The sequence below is a fragment of the Tachyglossus aculeatus genome, unplaced genomic scaffold (assembly GCF_015852505.1).
Source record: "Tachyglossus aculeatus isolate mTacAcu1 unplaced genomic scaffold, mTacAcu1.pri scaffold_1_arrow_ctg1, whole genome shotgun sequence".
In the NCBI taxonomy this organism is placed as follows: Eukaryota; Metazoa; Chordata; class Mammalia; order Monotremata; family Tachyglossidae; genus Tachyglossus; species Tachyglossus aculeatus.
In genome coordinates, this window is record NW_024044915.1 from 837290 (window position 1) to 854280 (window position 16991).

General features: G+C 54.1%; 1 protein-coding gene across 1 annotated transcript; it reads right to left on the minus strand.

Annotated features, from left to right (window-relative positions):
- Positions 1–3344: 3344 nt before the first annotated feature.
- On the minus strand, positions 3345–15845 carry RFNG (RFNG O-fucosylpeptide 3-beta-N-acetylglucosaminyltransferase). The gene is made up of 9 exons (XM_038742820.1): positions 15826–15845; positions 15462–15705; positions 14060–14108; positions 9135–9237; positions 8904–9051; positions 6370–6455; positions 6098–6263; positions 4092–4177; positions 3345–3985 (listed from the first exon to the last, which is right to left on the minus strand). Exons 1-9 carry the CDS (start codon positions 15843–15845, stop codon positions 3907–3909), a joined length of 981 nt encoding a protein of 326 aa, XP_038598748.1. The 3' UTR covers positions 3345–3906.
- Between the last annotated feature and the right edge of the window lie 1146 nt (positions 15846–16991).

A 16991-nucleotide genomic window follows, 5' to 3' on the forward strand; every position in this document is an offset into this window, starting at 1 on the left:
TGTCGCACGGGGCCCCACGGGTGTTCCCCTCGTCCCGGGATCGAATTTCCCTCCCGGCCCCATCTTCATCCCACACGTTTTCATTTTTTCCCGTCCTCGGCATTCCCATGATGGCAGGTTGGTTGGAAGGTATGTTCCGTCACCCGCCCCCATCCCATCGGCGGTAAATATTTGGATTAGGCACCCGTCTCCCCCGTCGGAACGAGAGGTCCTTATCTCGAGTGTGCTTCTGTCGAATATTTCCCAGGCGCCCAGAACGGCGCGTCGCCCCCAAGGCAACGTGGAGGAGCGGCCCGGTCTCTTTCCGGGAGCCGGGGGTCCTGGGTTCTAATCCCAGCATCACCCAGTGCCGCGGCTCGGACTAACGGCAGCGGGGTTTCCTCCTCCGCCGCCCGGGTCTTTCATCGCCCCGATGCCGCCTCCACCCCAATCAATCAATCAATCAGTCGTATTTATTGAGCACTTACTGTGTGCAGAACACTGTACTAAGCGCTTGAGAAGTACAAGTTGCCAACGTATAGAGACGGTCCCTACCCAACAGTGGGCTCACAGTCTAGAAGAGGGAGACAGAGAATCAATCAATCAATCAATCGTATTTATTGAGCACTTACTGTGTGCAGAGCACTGTACTAAGCGCTTGGGAAGTACAAGTTGGCAACATATAGAGACAGTCCCTATCCAACAGTGGGCTCACAGTCTAGAAGGGGGAGACAGAGGATCAATCAATCAATCAATCGTATTTATTGAGCGCTTACTGTGTGCAGAGCACTGTACTAAGCGCTTGGGAAGTCTAAGTTGGCAACATATAGAGACGGTCCCTATCCAACAGTGGGCTCACAGTCTAGAAGGGGGAGACAGAGAATCAATCAATCAATCAATCGTATTTATTGAGCACTTACTGTGTGCAGAGCACTGTACTAAGCGCTTGAGAAGTACAAATTGGCAACATATAGAGACGGTCCCTACCCAACAGCGGGCTCACAGTCTAGAAGGGGGAGACAGAGAATCAATCAGTCAATCGTATTTATTGAGCGCTTACTGTGTGCAGAGCACTGTACTAAGCGCTTGGGAAGTACAAGTTGGCAACATATAGAGACGGTCCCTACCCAACAGCGGGCTCACAGTCTAGAAGGGGGAGACAGAGAATCAATCAATCAATCAATCGTATTTATTGAGTGCTTACTGTGTGCAGAGCACTGTACTAAGCGCTTGGGAAGTACAAGTTGGCAACATATAGAGACGGTCCCTATCCAACAGTGGGCTCACAGTCTAGAAGGGGGAGACAGAGAACAAAACCAAACATATTTAACAAAATAAAATAAATAGAATAGGTATGTCCAAGTAAAATAAATAGAGTAATAAATATGTACAAACATATATCCAGGTGCTGTGGGGAAGGGAAGGAGGTAAGACGGTGGGGATGGAGAAGGGGACGAGGGGGAGAGGAAGGAGGGGGCTCAGTCTGGGAAGGCTGGTACCCCGGAATCGGAGCGGCGGAAAGAACCCCAAGAGGTTCACCTGGATTCATTTATTGAGCGCTTACTGCGTGCAGAGCGCTGGACTAAGCGCTTGGAAAGTACAAGTCGGCAACCTATAGAGACTATCTCTATATGTTACCAATTTGTACTTCCCAAGCGCTTAGTACAGTGCTCTGCACATAGTAAGCGCTCAATAAATATGATTGATTGATTGATTGCAGAGCACTGTACTAAGCGCTTGAGAAGTACAAGTTGGCAACATATAGAGACGGTCCCTACCCAGTGATGGGCTCACAGTCTAGAAGGGGGAGACAGACAACAAAACAAAACACGGAGACGGGTGTCCAAATGGTCAGATCCAACCTGCTGCCTTCCTTCAGGGCCACAAAGAAGAGAAGCAGCGTGGTTTAGCGGCCAGAGCCCAGGCTTGGGAGTCAGAGGTTGTGGGTTCTAATCCCGGCTCCGCCGCTTGTCCGCTGGGTGACCTTGGGCGAGCCACTTCGCTTCTCCGTGCCTCAGTTCCCTAATCTGGAAAATGGGGATGAAGACCGTGAGCCCCACCGGGGGACAACCTGATTCCCTTGGATCTCCCCCAGCGCTTAGAACAGTGCTCGGCACGTAGTGAGCGCTTAACAAATACCATCATCATCCTCTGGTCTCCACCCCAGCCCTCAGTCTAGAGCCTGGCACGTAGAAAGCGCTTGCGTGGCTCAGTGGAAAGAGCCCAGGCTTTGGAATCAGAGGTCATGGGTTCGAATCCCGGCTCCGCCAACTGTCAGCTGTGTGACTTTGGGCAAGTCACTTCACTTCTCTGGGCCTCAGTTCCCTCATCTGTCAAATGGGGATTAAGACGGTGAGCCCCACGTGGGACAACCTGATCACCTTGGAACCTCCCCAGCGTTTGGAACAGTGCTCTGCACATAGTAAGCGCTTAATAAAATTCCATTTTACCTATCTATAAATAGCTATATCTATATTGATATAGTTCAATGTATTTTACCTATCTATCTATATGTAGCTATATAGATATAGCTATATATAGATAGGTAAAATGGCATATATAGATATAGATATATATATAGATATACCATTGCAAAAAGAAAAAAAGTCCGTGCTCAACAAATACTATTGACTGATTGGCTTAGCCTAGGCACCCCGGCTCCCAGAATCCTCTCTGCTCACGCTAAAGCGGCGTCCTCCCACTGACCCCTCTCCGCGGTGGTTGAGCACCTCGCCACTCTTTACCTGAGGCTGGAGAGTCAAATTGCTAAGCGGCTTATGTAAAGAGATTAAAAACATATTTGAGCAGGTGTTCGAGGGGCCCGCGCGGGGAAAGGCGTGGAGTTTGTGGGGGGGTGAAGGAATCCACAAAATCCGGAATCCGCCCGCCCCCGACCTCACGGAGTCTGGTGGCGGGGGGGACGACTCTCCCGTTGGGTGCGGGGAACGGGTTCTCCTGTTACCGGATGCCGGACCGACCGAGACGTTGTGGGGAATCACGTTTTGTGTCTGTGTTTTCTGCCGGAACAATGGCGATCTGGGTACCAAAGAAGGGGTCGGCCTCCGGGAGGAGCTGAGATGCTTGAGAAAAACACCTTTTTCACGTTCGAGTGTGTTGGCGTCTCCGGAGGAGGGGATTTTGTGGGGGGGAAGACCTCTGGGGGCTCTTGACCGTCGGAGATTTAGATTCACCGTTTGAACCACGGCAAAGGCTGGGACGCTTTGTCCAGGCCGCTGAACCCGGGGGCTGTCGGATCTGGGGGACTCATCTGTGAAGTTACACACACACACACACAGACGTGTGTGTTCATAGGGCGCTCAGTCAGGAATCCAGCCCCTTCCATTTCACTTTAAATATTTATTTGGTTTAGGAGCAGGGGCAGGGGGGTAGCCGCCCTCCGGACGGCCAGATTCCCAGGCCGGTGTGATCCCGGTGCCCTCCGTGCCAGGCCCGGGGGCTAGGGTTCGCGGCAGCTGGCCACCAGAGCCACGGGGCGGAGAGGGGGGTCCGGGTCAGCTGAGCCCCACCTGTCCGGCGGGATGGGCTCACGGAGCGCTGGAGGGAAAGGCGGCAGAATCCCGGATCGGGCCTGTTCCCGGCCCCTGGCAGGCCTGTCCTCTGCAGCGGGCAAAGGCCGGGGGCCGACGGGAAGCCGCAGCCGGTGACCGGGGCCTGAGGGCGTCGAGGGACGGGCCGGGCTTGGACGTACCGGCGGGAGGACTCCGGCCCCGGAAGCCCCCTCCCACGGTTGCCCCGTCCCCCCTTGGGACGCTCTTCTTCTGCCCCGCTGCCCTCGGAGGTCACGTTCCTCCGAGCCGCTCGGAGATCCGGACGGAGCCGGGAGAGCCCCCGGGCCCGGCGGAGAGGAGGGTGGGGGGTCTCTCCCTTCCGGAGACCCCCAGGCTCCCGTTCGGTCACTCTCCAGCCTCAGGTCGAAGGTCCCCGCCACTTGGGGGAGGGACACCAGGCCGTGTCCGGATAGAGCAGGCAGTGGACGGACTTGAACCTGGGGAAGAGAGCGAGAGGACGGGCCCAGGGCGGTCAAGGTGGCGGGGCCCATCTCCCACCCACCCACCCACCCACCCACCGCCGCGACCTCCCCCGGGCCTCACCGTGTAGGGTCCTGCTGCGGGCTAAAGGCCCCGCCGACGCTGACCACGTTGTGGCGGTTCTCGTTCCCGCCGTAGCTTAGGGTGACCTGGCGGGAAAGGGCGGGCGCTCAGGGAGAAGCGGAGGCCGGGAGGGTGAACCTGGGGGCAGGACCCCCCGCGGAAAGCCCACCGGCGGGGTCCCGGATGGCCTGGGCCGCTCGGGGGGGGCGGGAACCGGGGGCCAGTCCCGGCCCCGCCGCTCGTCTGCCGGGTGACCGTGGGCCAGTCACTTCCCTGGGCCTCGGTGACCTCATCTGTCAATCAATCAATCGTATTGAGCGCTTACTGTGTGCAGAGCACTGTACTAAGCGCTTGGGAAGTACAAGGTGGCAACGTATAGAGACAGTCCCTACCCAACAGCGGGCTCACAGTCTGTCAAATGGGGATCGAGACCGTGAGCCCCACGGGGGACGGGGACCGTGTCCAACCCCTCTATCGCTTGGCTTCTCCGGGCCTCGGCGACCTCATCTGCAAAATGGGGATGAAGAATGGGAGCCCCACGCGGGACAACCCGCTTACCTCGGATCTACCCCAGCGCCTAGAACAGCGCGTGGCACACAGTGAGCGCTTAACGGGTACCGTAATAATAACCTACCCCAGCACTGACAATAATAATAATAATCATGATGGTATTTGTTAAGCGCTCACTATGTGCCACGCGCTGGGGTAGACGCAAGGTGATCAGGTTGTCCCCCGTGGGGCTCCCGGTCTTCACCCCCATTTTCCAGATGAGGTCACTGGGGCCCGGAGAAGCGAGGTGACTTGCCCAAAGTCACACGGCTGACAAGTGGCAGAGCCGGGATGGGAACCCACGCCCTCGGACTCTCAAGCCACTAAGCCACAAAGAGAGCTTGGCACTTAGTAAGCTCTCTACAGATGCCATTATTATTATTATTATTATTATTATTATTAATAATATTAATGTTGTGGCTGCCATCCCCGACTACCGCCCGCAGCTGCGGTTTGGTTGGCGGGATCAGGTCCACAGACCCACCGGGGCCCAGGCCGGCCTCATCCGGGGAAGCAGTGGGAGCTTAACGGGAAGAGCCTGAGAGTCCGAGGGCCCGGCTTCTCATAATAATAATAATAATAATTATGGCATTTATTAAGTGCTTACTATGTGCAAAGCACTGTTCTAAGCGCTGGGGAGGTTACAAGTAATCAGGCTCACAGTCTTAATCCCCATTTTCCAGATGAGGTACCTGAGGCCCAGAGAAGTGAAGTGACTTGCCCAAAGTCACTGACAATTGGCGGAGCCGGGACTTGAACCCATGACCTCTGACTCCAAAGCCTGGGCTCTTTCCACTGAGCCATGCTGCTTCTCATCCCGGCTCTGTCTGCTGTATGACCTCGGGCAGATGGTTGCGCTTCTCTGGGCCTCCGTTACCCGGAAAACGTGGGACAACCTGTAGCCTACCCGGCGCTTTGCACATAGTAAGCGCTTAACAAATACCATAATTAATAATAATAATAATAATGATGGCATTTGTTAAGCGCTTACTATGTGCAAAGCGCTGTTCTAAGCGCTGGGGGGTGGGGATACAAGGCGATCAAGTTGTCATCATCATCATCATCAATCGTATTTATTGAGCGCTTACTATGTGCAGAGCACTGTACTAAGCGCTTGGGAAGTACAAATTGGCAACATATAGAGACGGTCCCTACCCAACAGTGGGCTCACAGTCTAAAAGGGGGAATTGTCCCACATGGGGCTCACAATCTTAATCCCCATTTTCCAGGTGAGTTCACGGAGGCCCAGAGAAGTGAAGTGCCTTGCCCAGAGTCGCCCAGCTGACAGTCGGCAGAGCCGGGATTCGAACTCCAAAGCCCGGGCTCTTTCCACTGAGCCACGCTGCCGCTTCTTCTTAATAGTAATTAATTATTATTGGGAGGGGAGACGGCGACGACAAAGGGGCCGAGGTAGGGCGCGCCGCAGGGGCGTCCCTCCCGCTGTTTGCCTGGTTTACCTGGGTGAGGAGGGCGCGGGGCGTCAGGGTGCGCAGGTTCTCCAGGTGGGAATGGAAGAGGGGGCTGCGGCGGAGCCGGACGCCCAGCAGCCCCTCCACGATGTAGCCCACCGTGCAGTCGTCCGGCAGGCGGACCTTCTCCGCCGTGCTGATGAAGTTGCCCAGGCTGCGGGCGGGCGGGGGGCTCAGGACGGTCCCCCGTCCCCCCCAACCACCCCTCGCCCCGCTTTCGGAGCCCCCCGGGGAGGGCCGGGGCAGCCCCCCGGACTCACCTGGCCCACGGGCTCATCTTGAGGGCGAGCCCCCTGCTCAGGCAGAAGCCGGCTCCGCCCGTGGCAAACCAAAACTGGACCTTCTTCTGGGGACGAAGAAGCCCCTTTTAGACTGTGGGTAGGGACCGTCTCTATATGTTGCCAACTTGGACTTCCCAAGCGCTTAGTACAGTGCTCTGCACACAGTAAGCGCTCAAAAAAGATGATGATGATGACTGTCTCTATATGTTGCCAACTTGGACTTCCCAAGCGCTTAATAGAGTGCTCTGCACACAGTAAGCGCTCAATAAATACGATTGATTGATTGATTGACGAAGCGGGGGCCCCGGCGGACCCCCCCGCTCCGACCGCTTCCCGCCTGACGCCTCGCTGCTCCCCTGCTACGGCCCGGCCCGGACACTTCGCTCCTCTGATAATAATAACATTGCGGGCATCTGTTACGCACTTACGATGTGCCGAGCACTGTTCTAAGCGCTGGGGAGGCTACAAGGTGATCGGGTTGTCCCCCGTGGGGCTCCCGGTGTTCATCCCCATTTGACAGATGAGGCCACCGAGGCCCAGGGAAGTGAAGCGGCCCAACTTGTACTTCCCAAGCGCTTAGTACGGTGCTCTGCACACAGTAAGCACTCAATAAATACGACTGAATGAATGAATGACTTTTTTTAAATGGCATTTATTAAGCTCTTACTATGTGCAAATGATGATGATGGCATTTATTAAGCGCTTACTATGTGGAAAGCACTGTTCTAAGCGCTGGGGTAGATACAAGATAATCAGGTTGTCCCATGTGGGGCTCACAGTCTTCATCCCCATTTTCCAGATGAGGGAACTGAGGCCCAGGGAAGTGAAGTGACTTGCCCAAGGTCACACAGCTGACAAGTGGCGGAGCCGGGATTTGAACCCACGATCTCTAACTGCAAAGCCCGGGCTCTTTCCACTGAGTCATGTTGCTTCCCTAGCACTTAGTACAGTGCTCTGCACACAGTAAGCACTCAATAAATACGACTGAATGAATGAATGACTTTTTTTAAATGGCATTTATTAAGCGCTTACTATGTGCAAAGCACTGTTCTAAGCGCTGGGGAGGATACAAGGTGATCAGGTTGTCCCACGGGGGGCTCACAGTCTTAATCCCCATTTTCCAGATGAGGTAACTGAGGCCCAGAGAAGTTAAGTGACTTGCCCAAAGTCACACAGCTGGCAATTGATTGGATTGGAACCCACGACCTCTGACTCCCAAGCCCGGGCTCTTTCCACTGAGCCACGCTGCTTCTCTCATTCATTCATTCATTCAATCATATTTATTGAGCGCTTACTGTGTGCAGAGCACTGGATTAAGCGCTTGGGAAGTCCAAGTTGGCAACATGTAGAGACGGTCCCTACCCAACAGCGGGCTCACAGTCTAATTCATTCATTCATTCATTCATTCAATCATATTTATTGAGCGCTTACTGTGTGCAGAGCACTGTACTAAGCACTTGGGAAGTCCAAGTCGGCAACATAGAGAGACGGTCCCTACCCAACAGCGGGCTCACAGTCTAATTCATTCATTCAATTGTATTTATTGAGCGCTTACTGTGTGCAGAGCACTGGACTAAGCGCTTGGGAAGTCCAAGTTGGCAACATATAGAGACGGTCCCTACCCAACAGCGAGCTCACAGTCTAATTCATTCATTCATTCATTCAATCGTATTTATTGAGCACTTACTGTGTGCAAAGCACTGTACTAAGCGCTTGGGAAGTCCAAGTCGGCAACATATAGAGACGGTCCCTACCCAACAGCGGGCTCACAGTCTAATTCATTCATTCATTCATTCAATCGTATTGATTGAGCGCTTACTGTGTGCAAAGCACTGTACTAAGCGCTTGGGAAGTCCAAGTTGGCAACATAGAGAGACGGTCCCTACCCAACAGCGGGCTCACCGTCTCATTCATTCATTCATTCAATCGTATTTATTGAGCGCTTACTGTGTGCAGAGCACTGGACTAAGCGCTTGGGAAGTCCTAGTTGACAACACAGAGAGACGGTCCCTACCCAACAGCGGGCTCACAGTCCAATGCCAACCTTCTGGCTGTATCTCACCCCCCGCCTCCGGCCCGCATCATCATCATCAATCGTATTTATTGAGCGCTTACTGTGTGCACTGTACTAAGCGCTTGGGAAGTACAAGTCGGCAACATATAGAGACGGTCCCTACCCAGCAGTGGGCTCACAGTCTAAAAGTGCCCTCCATCCCCAAATCCCACAGACGATTGCTCTCCCCGGCTCCGAAGCCTTACCGAAGGCCCGCCTCCTCCGGGAGGCCTTCCCTGACTGCGCCCCCCCCCCACCTTTCCTCTTCCCCCGCTCCCTTTCTCCGTCCCCACATCACGCGAGCGTCCGCGTCCGTCGTTTCCTCCTGGTCCCGTCTCCCCCTTCTAAGCTCGCAGCGGTCCGGGAGCGTGTCCGCCTAGGGCCGCGCCGTCCCCTCCCAAGCGCTCGGTACAGCGCCGTGCGCGTAGTAGGCGCCCCCTCCCCATCCCGGGGCACTCACGTCCCCCCGGAGGCGGTCGGCGGCCTCGATGGGGTGGTCCAGGCTGGGGCGGCCCAGGTACACGTCCCGGCTGGGCGAGAAGGCCGACAGCAGGCGCAGGAGCCCGCGCGGGTTCACGTAGTTGTCGTCGTCCACGTGGCAGAACCACCTGCCGGGTAAGGGGGGGTGTCCTGAGCGGCGGGCGGGGGGCTTTGGGGGACGCCCCCCCAGCCCCCCGACCCCTCAACCTACTTCCGGCCCGACTCGATGAACTTGTCGTACTCCACGGACATCTTGCAGCACAGGGCCTGGCGCGTGTGGACGGCCGAGCAGTTGGTGTTGATGACGCGATCCCCTGCCGAGACGCCGGGGAGCGGGGGCCGTGGGTGGGGGGCAGTGTACTGAGCGCTGAGGAAGCCTCCCTTGGTGACCATGGAGACAGTAGCCCACTGTTGGGTAGGGACCGTCTCTCCGTCTCTCTCTATAGTAAGTGCTTAATAAATGCCTTCATTATTATTATTAACAAATACTATTATTATTATTGTGTCTCTGCCCCACCTGTCCAACCCAAGAACGGGTGGCTAGAATTCATTCATTCATTCAATCGTATTTACAAGAACGGGTGGCTAGAATTCATTCATTCATTCAGTCGTATTTACTGAGCGCTTACTGTGTGCAGAGCACTCTACTGAGCGCTTGGGAAGTCCAAGTTGGCAACATATTTGTCCCCCGTGGGACAACCTGATCACCTTGTAACCTCCCCAGCGCTTAGATCAGTGCTTTGCACATAGTAAGCGCTTAATAAATGCCTTCATTATTATTATTATTAACAAATATCATTATTATTATTATTATTGTGTCTCTGCCCCACCTGTCCAACCCAAGAACGGGTGGCTAGAATTCATTCATTCATTCCTTCAATCGTATTTATTGAGCGCTTACTGTGTGCAGAACACTATACTGAGCGCTTGGGAAGTCCAAGTTGGCAACATATTGTCCCCGTGGGACCACCTGATCACCTTGTAACCTCCCCAACGCTTAGAACAGTGATTGGCACATAGTAAGCACTTAATAAATGCCTTCATTATTATTAACAAATACCATTATTATTATTATTGTGTCTCTGCCCCACCTGTCCAACCCAAGAACGGGTGGCTAGAATTCATTCATTCATTCAGTCGTATTTACTGAGCGCTTACTGTGTGCAGAACACTGTACTGAGCGCTTGGGAAGTCCAAGTTGGCAACATATTTGTCCCTGTGGGACAACCTGATCACCTTGTAATCTCCCCAGCGCTTAGAACAGTGATTGGCACATAGTAAGCGCTTAATAAACGGCTTCATTATTATTATTGTTATTAACAAATACCATTATTATTATGATTATTGTGTCTCTGCCCCACCTGTCCAACCCAAAAACAGGTGGCTAGAATTCATTCATTCATTCCTTCAATCGTATTTACTGAGCGCTTACTGTGTGCAGAGCACTCTACTGAGCGCTTGGGAGGTCCAAGTTGGGAACATATTGTCCCCGTGGGACCACCTGATCACTTTGTAACCTCCCCAGTGCTTAGAACAGCGCTTTGCACATAGTAAGCGCTTAATAAATGCCTTCATTATTATTAACAAATACCATTATTATTATTATTATTGTGTCTCTGCCCCACCTGTCCAACCCAAGAACAGGTGGCTAGAATTCATTCATTCATTCAATCGTATTTACTGAGCGCTTACTGTGTGCAGAGCACTGGACTGAGCGCTTGGGAAGTCCAAATTGGCAATATATTGTCCCTGTGGGACAACCTGATCACCTTGTAACCTCCCCAGTGCTTAGAACAGTGCTTGGCACATAGTAAGTGCTTAATAAATGCCTTCATTATTATTATTATTATTATTATTAACAAATACCATTATTATTATTATTATTATTATTGTGTCTCTGCCCCACCTGTCCAACCCAAGAACGGGTGGCTAGAATTCATTCATTCAATCGTATTTATTGAGCGCTTACTGTGTGCAGAGCACTGTACTGAGCGCTTGGGAAGTCCAAGTTGGCAACATATTGTCCCTGTGGGACAACCTGATCACCTTGTAACCTCCCCAGCGCTTAGATCAGTGCTTTGCACATAGTAAGCGCTTAATAAATGCCTTCATTATTATTATTATTAACAAATATCATTATTATTATTATTATTGTGTCTCTGCCCCACCTGTCCAACCCAAGAACGGGTGGCTAGAATTCATTCATTCATTCCTTCAATCGTATTTATTGAGCGCTTACTGTGTGCAGAACACTATACTGAGCGCTTGGGAAGTCCAAGTTGGCAACATATTGTCCCCGTGGGACCACCTGATCACCTTGTAACCTCCCCAACGCTTAGAACAGTGATTGGCACATAGTAAGCACTTAATAAATGCCTTCATTATTATTAACAAATACCATTATTATTATTATTGTGTCTCTGCCCCACCTGTCCAACCCAAGAACGGGTGGCTAGAATTCATTCATTCATTCAGTCGTATTTACTGAGCGCTTACTGTGTGCAGAGCACTGTACTGAACGCTTGGGAAGTCCAAGTTGGCAACATATTTGTCCCTGTGGGACAACCTGATCACCTTGTAATCTCCCCAGCGCTTAGAACAGCGATTGGCACATAGTAAGCGCTTAATAAACGGCTTCATTATTATTATTGTTATTAACAAATACCATTATTATTATGATTATTGTGTCTCTGCCCCACCTGTCCAACCCAAAAACAGGTGGCTAGAATTCATTCATTCATTCCTTCAATCGTATTTACTGAGCGCTTACTGTGTGCAGAGCACTCTACTGAGCGCTTGGGAGGTCCAAGTTGGCAACATATTGTCCCCGTGGGGCCACCTGATCACTTTGTAACCTCCCCAGTGCTTAGAACAGCGCTTTGCACATAGTAAGCGCTTAATAAATGCCTTCATTATTATTAACAAATACCATTATTATTATTATTATTGTGTCTCTGCCCCACCTGTCCAACCCAAGAACAGGTGGCTAGAATTCATTCATTCATTCAATCGTATTTACTGAGCGCTTACTGTGTGCAGAGCACTGGACTGAGCGCTTGGGAAGTCCAAATTGGCAATATATTGTCCCTGTGGGACAACCTGATCACCTTGTAACCTCCCCAGTGCTTAGAACAGTGCTTGGCACATAGTAAGTGCTTAATAAATGCCTTCATTATTATTATTATTATTATTAACAAATACCATTATTATTATTATTATTATTGTGTCTCTGCCCCACCTGTCCAACCCAAGAACGGGTGGCTAGAATTCATTCATTTATTCTTTCAATCGTATTTATTGAGCGCTTACTGTGTGCAGAGCACTGTACTGAGCGCTTGGGAAGTCCAAGTTGGCAACCTATTGTCCCCCGTGGGACAACCTGATCACCTTGTAACCTCCCCAGCGCTTAGAACAGTGATTGGCACATAGTAAGCGCTTAATAAATGCCTTCATTATTATTATTATTAGTAATAGTATTAAATACGATCAAATGAAGGCGATCTGGGCGGCGGCGGGTGGGCTGGACTGCCGCGGAGGAGAGCCTGGAGATTGGGAGGCCTGCATTAAGCGCTTAGTCCAGTGCTCTGCACACAGTAAGCGCTCAACAAACACCATTGAATGAATGTTTCAAGCAAGGAGCACTGAGAGGGGAGGGGAGAGAGCACAGGTGCTCACAGCCTGGAAGCCGATGGAGAAATATTTTATTTTACTTGTCCTGATGTCAGTCTCCCCCCGCCCGGCCTCTAGACTTCAAGCTCACCGTGGGCAGGGATTGTCACTGTTTATTTGTGTGCTCTACTTTCCCAAGCGCTCAATAAATACGATTCACTGTATCGAACGAATACGGTTCAATATTACTTATTATTTATTAATAGCAATTCTTAAATGCTTGCTGTGCGCAAAGCACCGTTCTAATTCAGTACAATTCGTCTGTAAAACGGGGATTTAAGACTGCGAGCCCCCCGTGGGGCGACCTGCTTACCTGGTAGAATAGTGACGGTATTTGTTAGGCGCTTACTCTGTTGTTAGCGCTTGGCACAGAGTAAGCGCTTAGGGCAGACGCCTTATGGCACAAATGACGTAATTATCATTTATTATTGAGCGAGGGAAAGGGAAGGCCAGCCCTGGGTGGGGGGGAGAGCCGACGACGTCGGTCCGAAAAGGGAGCGAAGACGGGGTCGGTGCCTTCAAAGCCCCGCTGAGCGCTCACCTCCTCCGAGAGGCCTTTTCATTCATTCATTCAATCGTATTTATTGAGCGCTTACTGTGTGCAGACCACTGTACTAAGCGCTTGGGAAGTACAAGTTGGCAACATATACCAGCCTTCCCAGACTGAGCCCCCTTTTTCCTCTCCTCCTCCCCATCCCCCCCCCCCGCCCTACCTCCTTCCCCTCCCCACAGTTAATTATTAATGATGGCATTTATTAAGCGCTTACTATGTGCAAAGCGCTGGGGAGGTTAGAAGGGGATCAGGTTGCCCCACGGGGGGCTCACAGTCTTCATCCCCATTTTTACAGATGAGGGAACTGAGGCCCAGAGAAGTCAAGTGACTTGCCCAAAGTCACACGGCTGATAATTGGAGGAGCGGGGATTTGAACCCATGACCTCTGACTCCAAAGCCCGGGCTCTCTTCCACTGAGCCACGCTGCTTCTCTAACATACAACACCCGTATATATGTTTGGACAGATTTATTACTCTATTTTGCTTGGACATATTTACTGTTCTATTTATTTTGTTAATGATGCGCCACTAGCTTTAATTCTATTTTTTCTGGCGACTTGACGCCCGTCCACATGTTTTGCTTTGTGGTCCGTCTCCCCGTTCTAGACCGTGAGTCCGTTACCGGGTAGGGACCGTCTCTAGATGTTGTCGACTTGGACTTCCCAAGGGCTTAGTCCAGTGCTGTGCACACAGTAAGCGCTCAATAAATACGACTGAATGAATGAATGCATGAGTGAATGAGACGCCCCCCTCTCCCACAACGCTGGGTCTCCCCCAAACCTCAGAGCTTAATTTGGGGATTCTACCCCTCCATACGGCCAAAGCGCCGGCCTTCCGAGCGAAGACCACCGGAAGGCTCCATCGCCCCTCTCTTGTGGGGGGCTCCAGGAGGGTCCGCAGGCCCGGTCGCTCACCTGCCCGGAGCCGCAGGTGCCCGTCCTCCCCGTCCGTGAAGATGAAGGTCTGCGGGAGGAAGAAGAGGAGGGAGAGGCCGGCCCGGGTGGTTGGGCGCTGCAGGCCCTCGGCCCCCCGCCGGCCCCCCCAGAACCCGATCGCCCGGTCTTGGGGGGCTCCCCGGCAGGAGAGGATGGGGGGCTCCCTTATCGGGCCTCCATCTCGCCCTCCCTCCTCAAATCCCCCCCACAATGACTCTCCCCCACTTCAAAGCCCCACCCCGTGGGACAACCTGATCACCTTGTAACCTCCCCAGCGCTTAGAACAGTGCTTTGCACATAGTAACCACTTAATAAATGCTATCAATCAATCATTCGTATTTATTGAGCGCTTACTGTGTGCAGAGCATTATTATTATTATTATTATTAGTATCATTATTATTACTGAAAGCCCACCTCCTCCAAGGAGCCTTCCCTAACTGCGCTCCCCCCATCTCCCGCTCCCTTCTGCGTCACCCCAACTTGTCCCTTCCCTCATCCCTCATCGTCATTTGAGAAGCAGCGTGGCTCAGTGGAAAGAGCCCGGGCTTTGGAGTCCGAGGTCATGGGTTCCAATCCTGACTCCGCCAACTGTCAGCTGTGGGACTTTGGGCAAGTCACTTCTCTGGGCCTCATCTGCAAAATGGGGGTGAAGACTGGGAGCCCCCCGTGGGACCACCTGATCACCTTGGAACCTCCCCAGCGCTTAGAACAGGGCTTTGCACATAGTAAGCGCTTCGTAAATGCCATTATTATTATTATTATTATTATTATTATCCCCGCTCTCACCCCCACTCCATTTAGGTCCAGATCTGTCATTTATGCATTTCCGTTCCCGTCTGTCTCCCCCTCGAGACCGTCCGTTTGTCGTGGGCAGGGGCTTCCGCGTCGCCCTCTGAGCCCAAGCCTTCAGTCCAGTGTCGCGCACACGGTAAGCGCTCAATAAATCGGACCGAACGAACCGGATGAGTGAATGTCAGCTCGTTGGGGGAGCGGAATGTGACTGTTATATAATAATAATGGTATTTGCTAAGCGCTTACTACGTGCAAAGCACTGTTCTAAGCGCTGGGGAGGTTACAGGGTGATCAGCTTGTCCCACAGGGGGCTCACAGTCTTCATCCCCATTTTCCAGATGAGGGAACTGAGGCCCAGAGAAGTGAAGTGACTGGCCCAAAGTCACAGTTGGCGCAGCTGGGATTTGAACCCGTGACCTCGGACTCCAAAGCCCGGGCTCTTTCCACTGAGCCACGCTGCTTCTCGTCTATCGTCCTAGGGACCTCGCCCCAAGCGCCTAGTGCAGCGCCCTGCACACGGTAGGCGTTCAGTAAATAGGATGGACCGCCTGGGAGTGGCGGAGGGGTGCGGTTGGGGTTTGGGCCCACCTGCTCCCGTGCTTGGGAGATCCAAGTTTGGAGGAGCAAATCGAGGCGCGATTGGTGGTACTTCTTGGTGGTCTTCACGGCGATGAAGATGTCGCTGGGGTCCAGCCGCTCCTTCCCGGGGGCACCCGAGGGGGCTCCTCGGAGAGGGGCCGGGGGCGGCCCGGGGGTCCGGGCCTCCCCGCCCGTGCCCGGCCCACCGCCCGCCGGGACCGGCGTGGACGGCCGGGGTTGGCAGAGGGGCCCGCTGGGCGATGGGGCAGGCGGGGCGGCCCGGGGGTCCCGGGGGTCCCTGAGCCGGGGCAGCAGCGGCAGCAGCAGAAGGGCGCCCAGGCCCACCGCCACCAGGAAGCCCGCCTTGCCCAACCCCAGGCAGGGCCAGCTCATTGTGCGGCCCCCGGGGCCCTGCCCATCGCCGCCCAGCCGGGGGGACGGGGCCGAGGTGCCCGGGCTGGCCGGGGCCAGGGCCCCCCACCCCCCCCAAGATGGGTGGGGGCGCAGATCAGGTCGGGAAGATGGTCCGGGCTGCCCGAGGGGGGATGTTGGGGGAGTCCCCCAAATTGAGCAGGCACAGCCGAAACTGGGGCACGGAGTCTGGAGTGTCCGGGGGGGCCCCCAAATTAAGTATGGGCACAGCCAAAACTGGGGATCAGAGTCTGGAGTACTCAGGGGGGCAGTGGGGATTTGGGGGGGCCCTGCAAATTAAGTGTCGGCGCAGCCAAGGCCGGCCAGCGGAGTCTGGAGTACCCGGGTGGCCAGGGGGGATTTGGGGGCGGCCCCCAAATTGAGTGGGGGCGCAGCCAAAACCGGGGAGCGGAGTCTGGAGTACTCAGGGGGGCAGTGGGGATTTTGGGGGGCCCTCCAAAGTAAGTGGGGGCGCAGCCAAGGCGGGGAGCGGAGTCTGGAGAACCCAGGGGGGCAGTGGGGATTTGGAGGGAGGCCCTCCAAATTAAGTATGGGCACAGCCAAGGCTGGGGAGCGGAGTCAGGAGAGCCCAGGGGGGCAGTGGGGATTTGGGGGGCCCTCCAAACTAAGTGGAGCAGAGTCTGGAGAACCCAGGGGGGCAGTGGGGATTTTTTGGGGGGGCTCCCAAATAAGTGTGGGCGCTGGGGAGCGGAGTCTGGAGAACCCAGGGGGGCAGTGGGGATTTTTTGGGGGGCCCCCAAATAAGTTTGGGCACAGGCGAGGCCTGGGAGTGGGGCCTGGAGTACCCCAGGGGGATTTGGGGGGAGCCCCCCCAAATCAGTGTGGGCCCAGGCAAGGCGGGGGAGGGGATCGTGGAGCGCCCAGGGGGGCCGTGGGGAGTTGGGGGGGGACCCCCCCCCTAAATAAACCTGGGCCCGGCCGAGATGGGGGCAATGGGGATTTGGGGGGGCCCCCTCCCTGTAAAGTGTGGGCGCGGCAGGCAGCCGGGCCCTCCGAGTTAGGTGTGGGCCCGGCGTGGCCCCTCCTGCCGGATGGCCGCCCCTTCCTCCGTGCCTCGGTTTCCCCCCTTTCGGGGCCCGGGGGAGGGGGAGGGGGGGTCCTCCAAAT

Coding starts and splice junctions, on each gene's coding strand:
- RFNG (XM_038742820.1), bottom strand. CDS start 15,845: ATGAGCTGGCCCTGCCTGGG. Junction 14,109..15,461: donor TCTCCCAAGCACGGGAGCAG/GTGGGCCCAAAC, acceptor TTCCTCCCGCAG/ACCTTCATCTTCACGGACGG. Junction 9,238..14,059: donor GCACCTGCGGCTCCGGGCAG/GTGAGCGACCGG, acceptor GCGTCTCGGCAG/GGGATCGCGTCATCAACACC.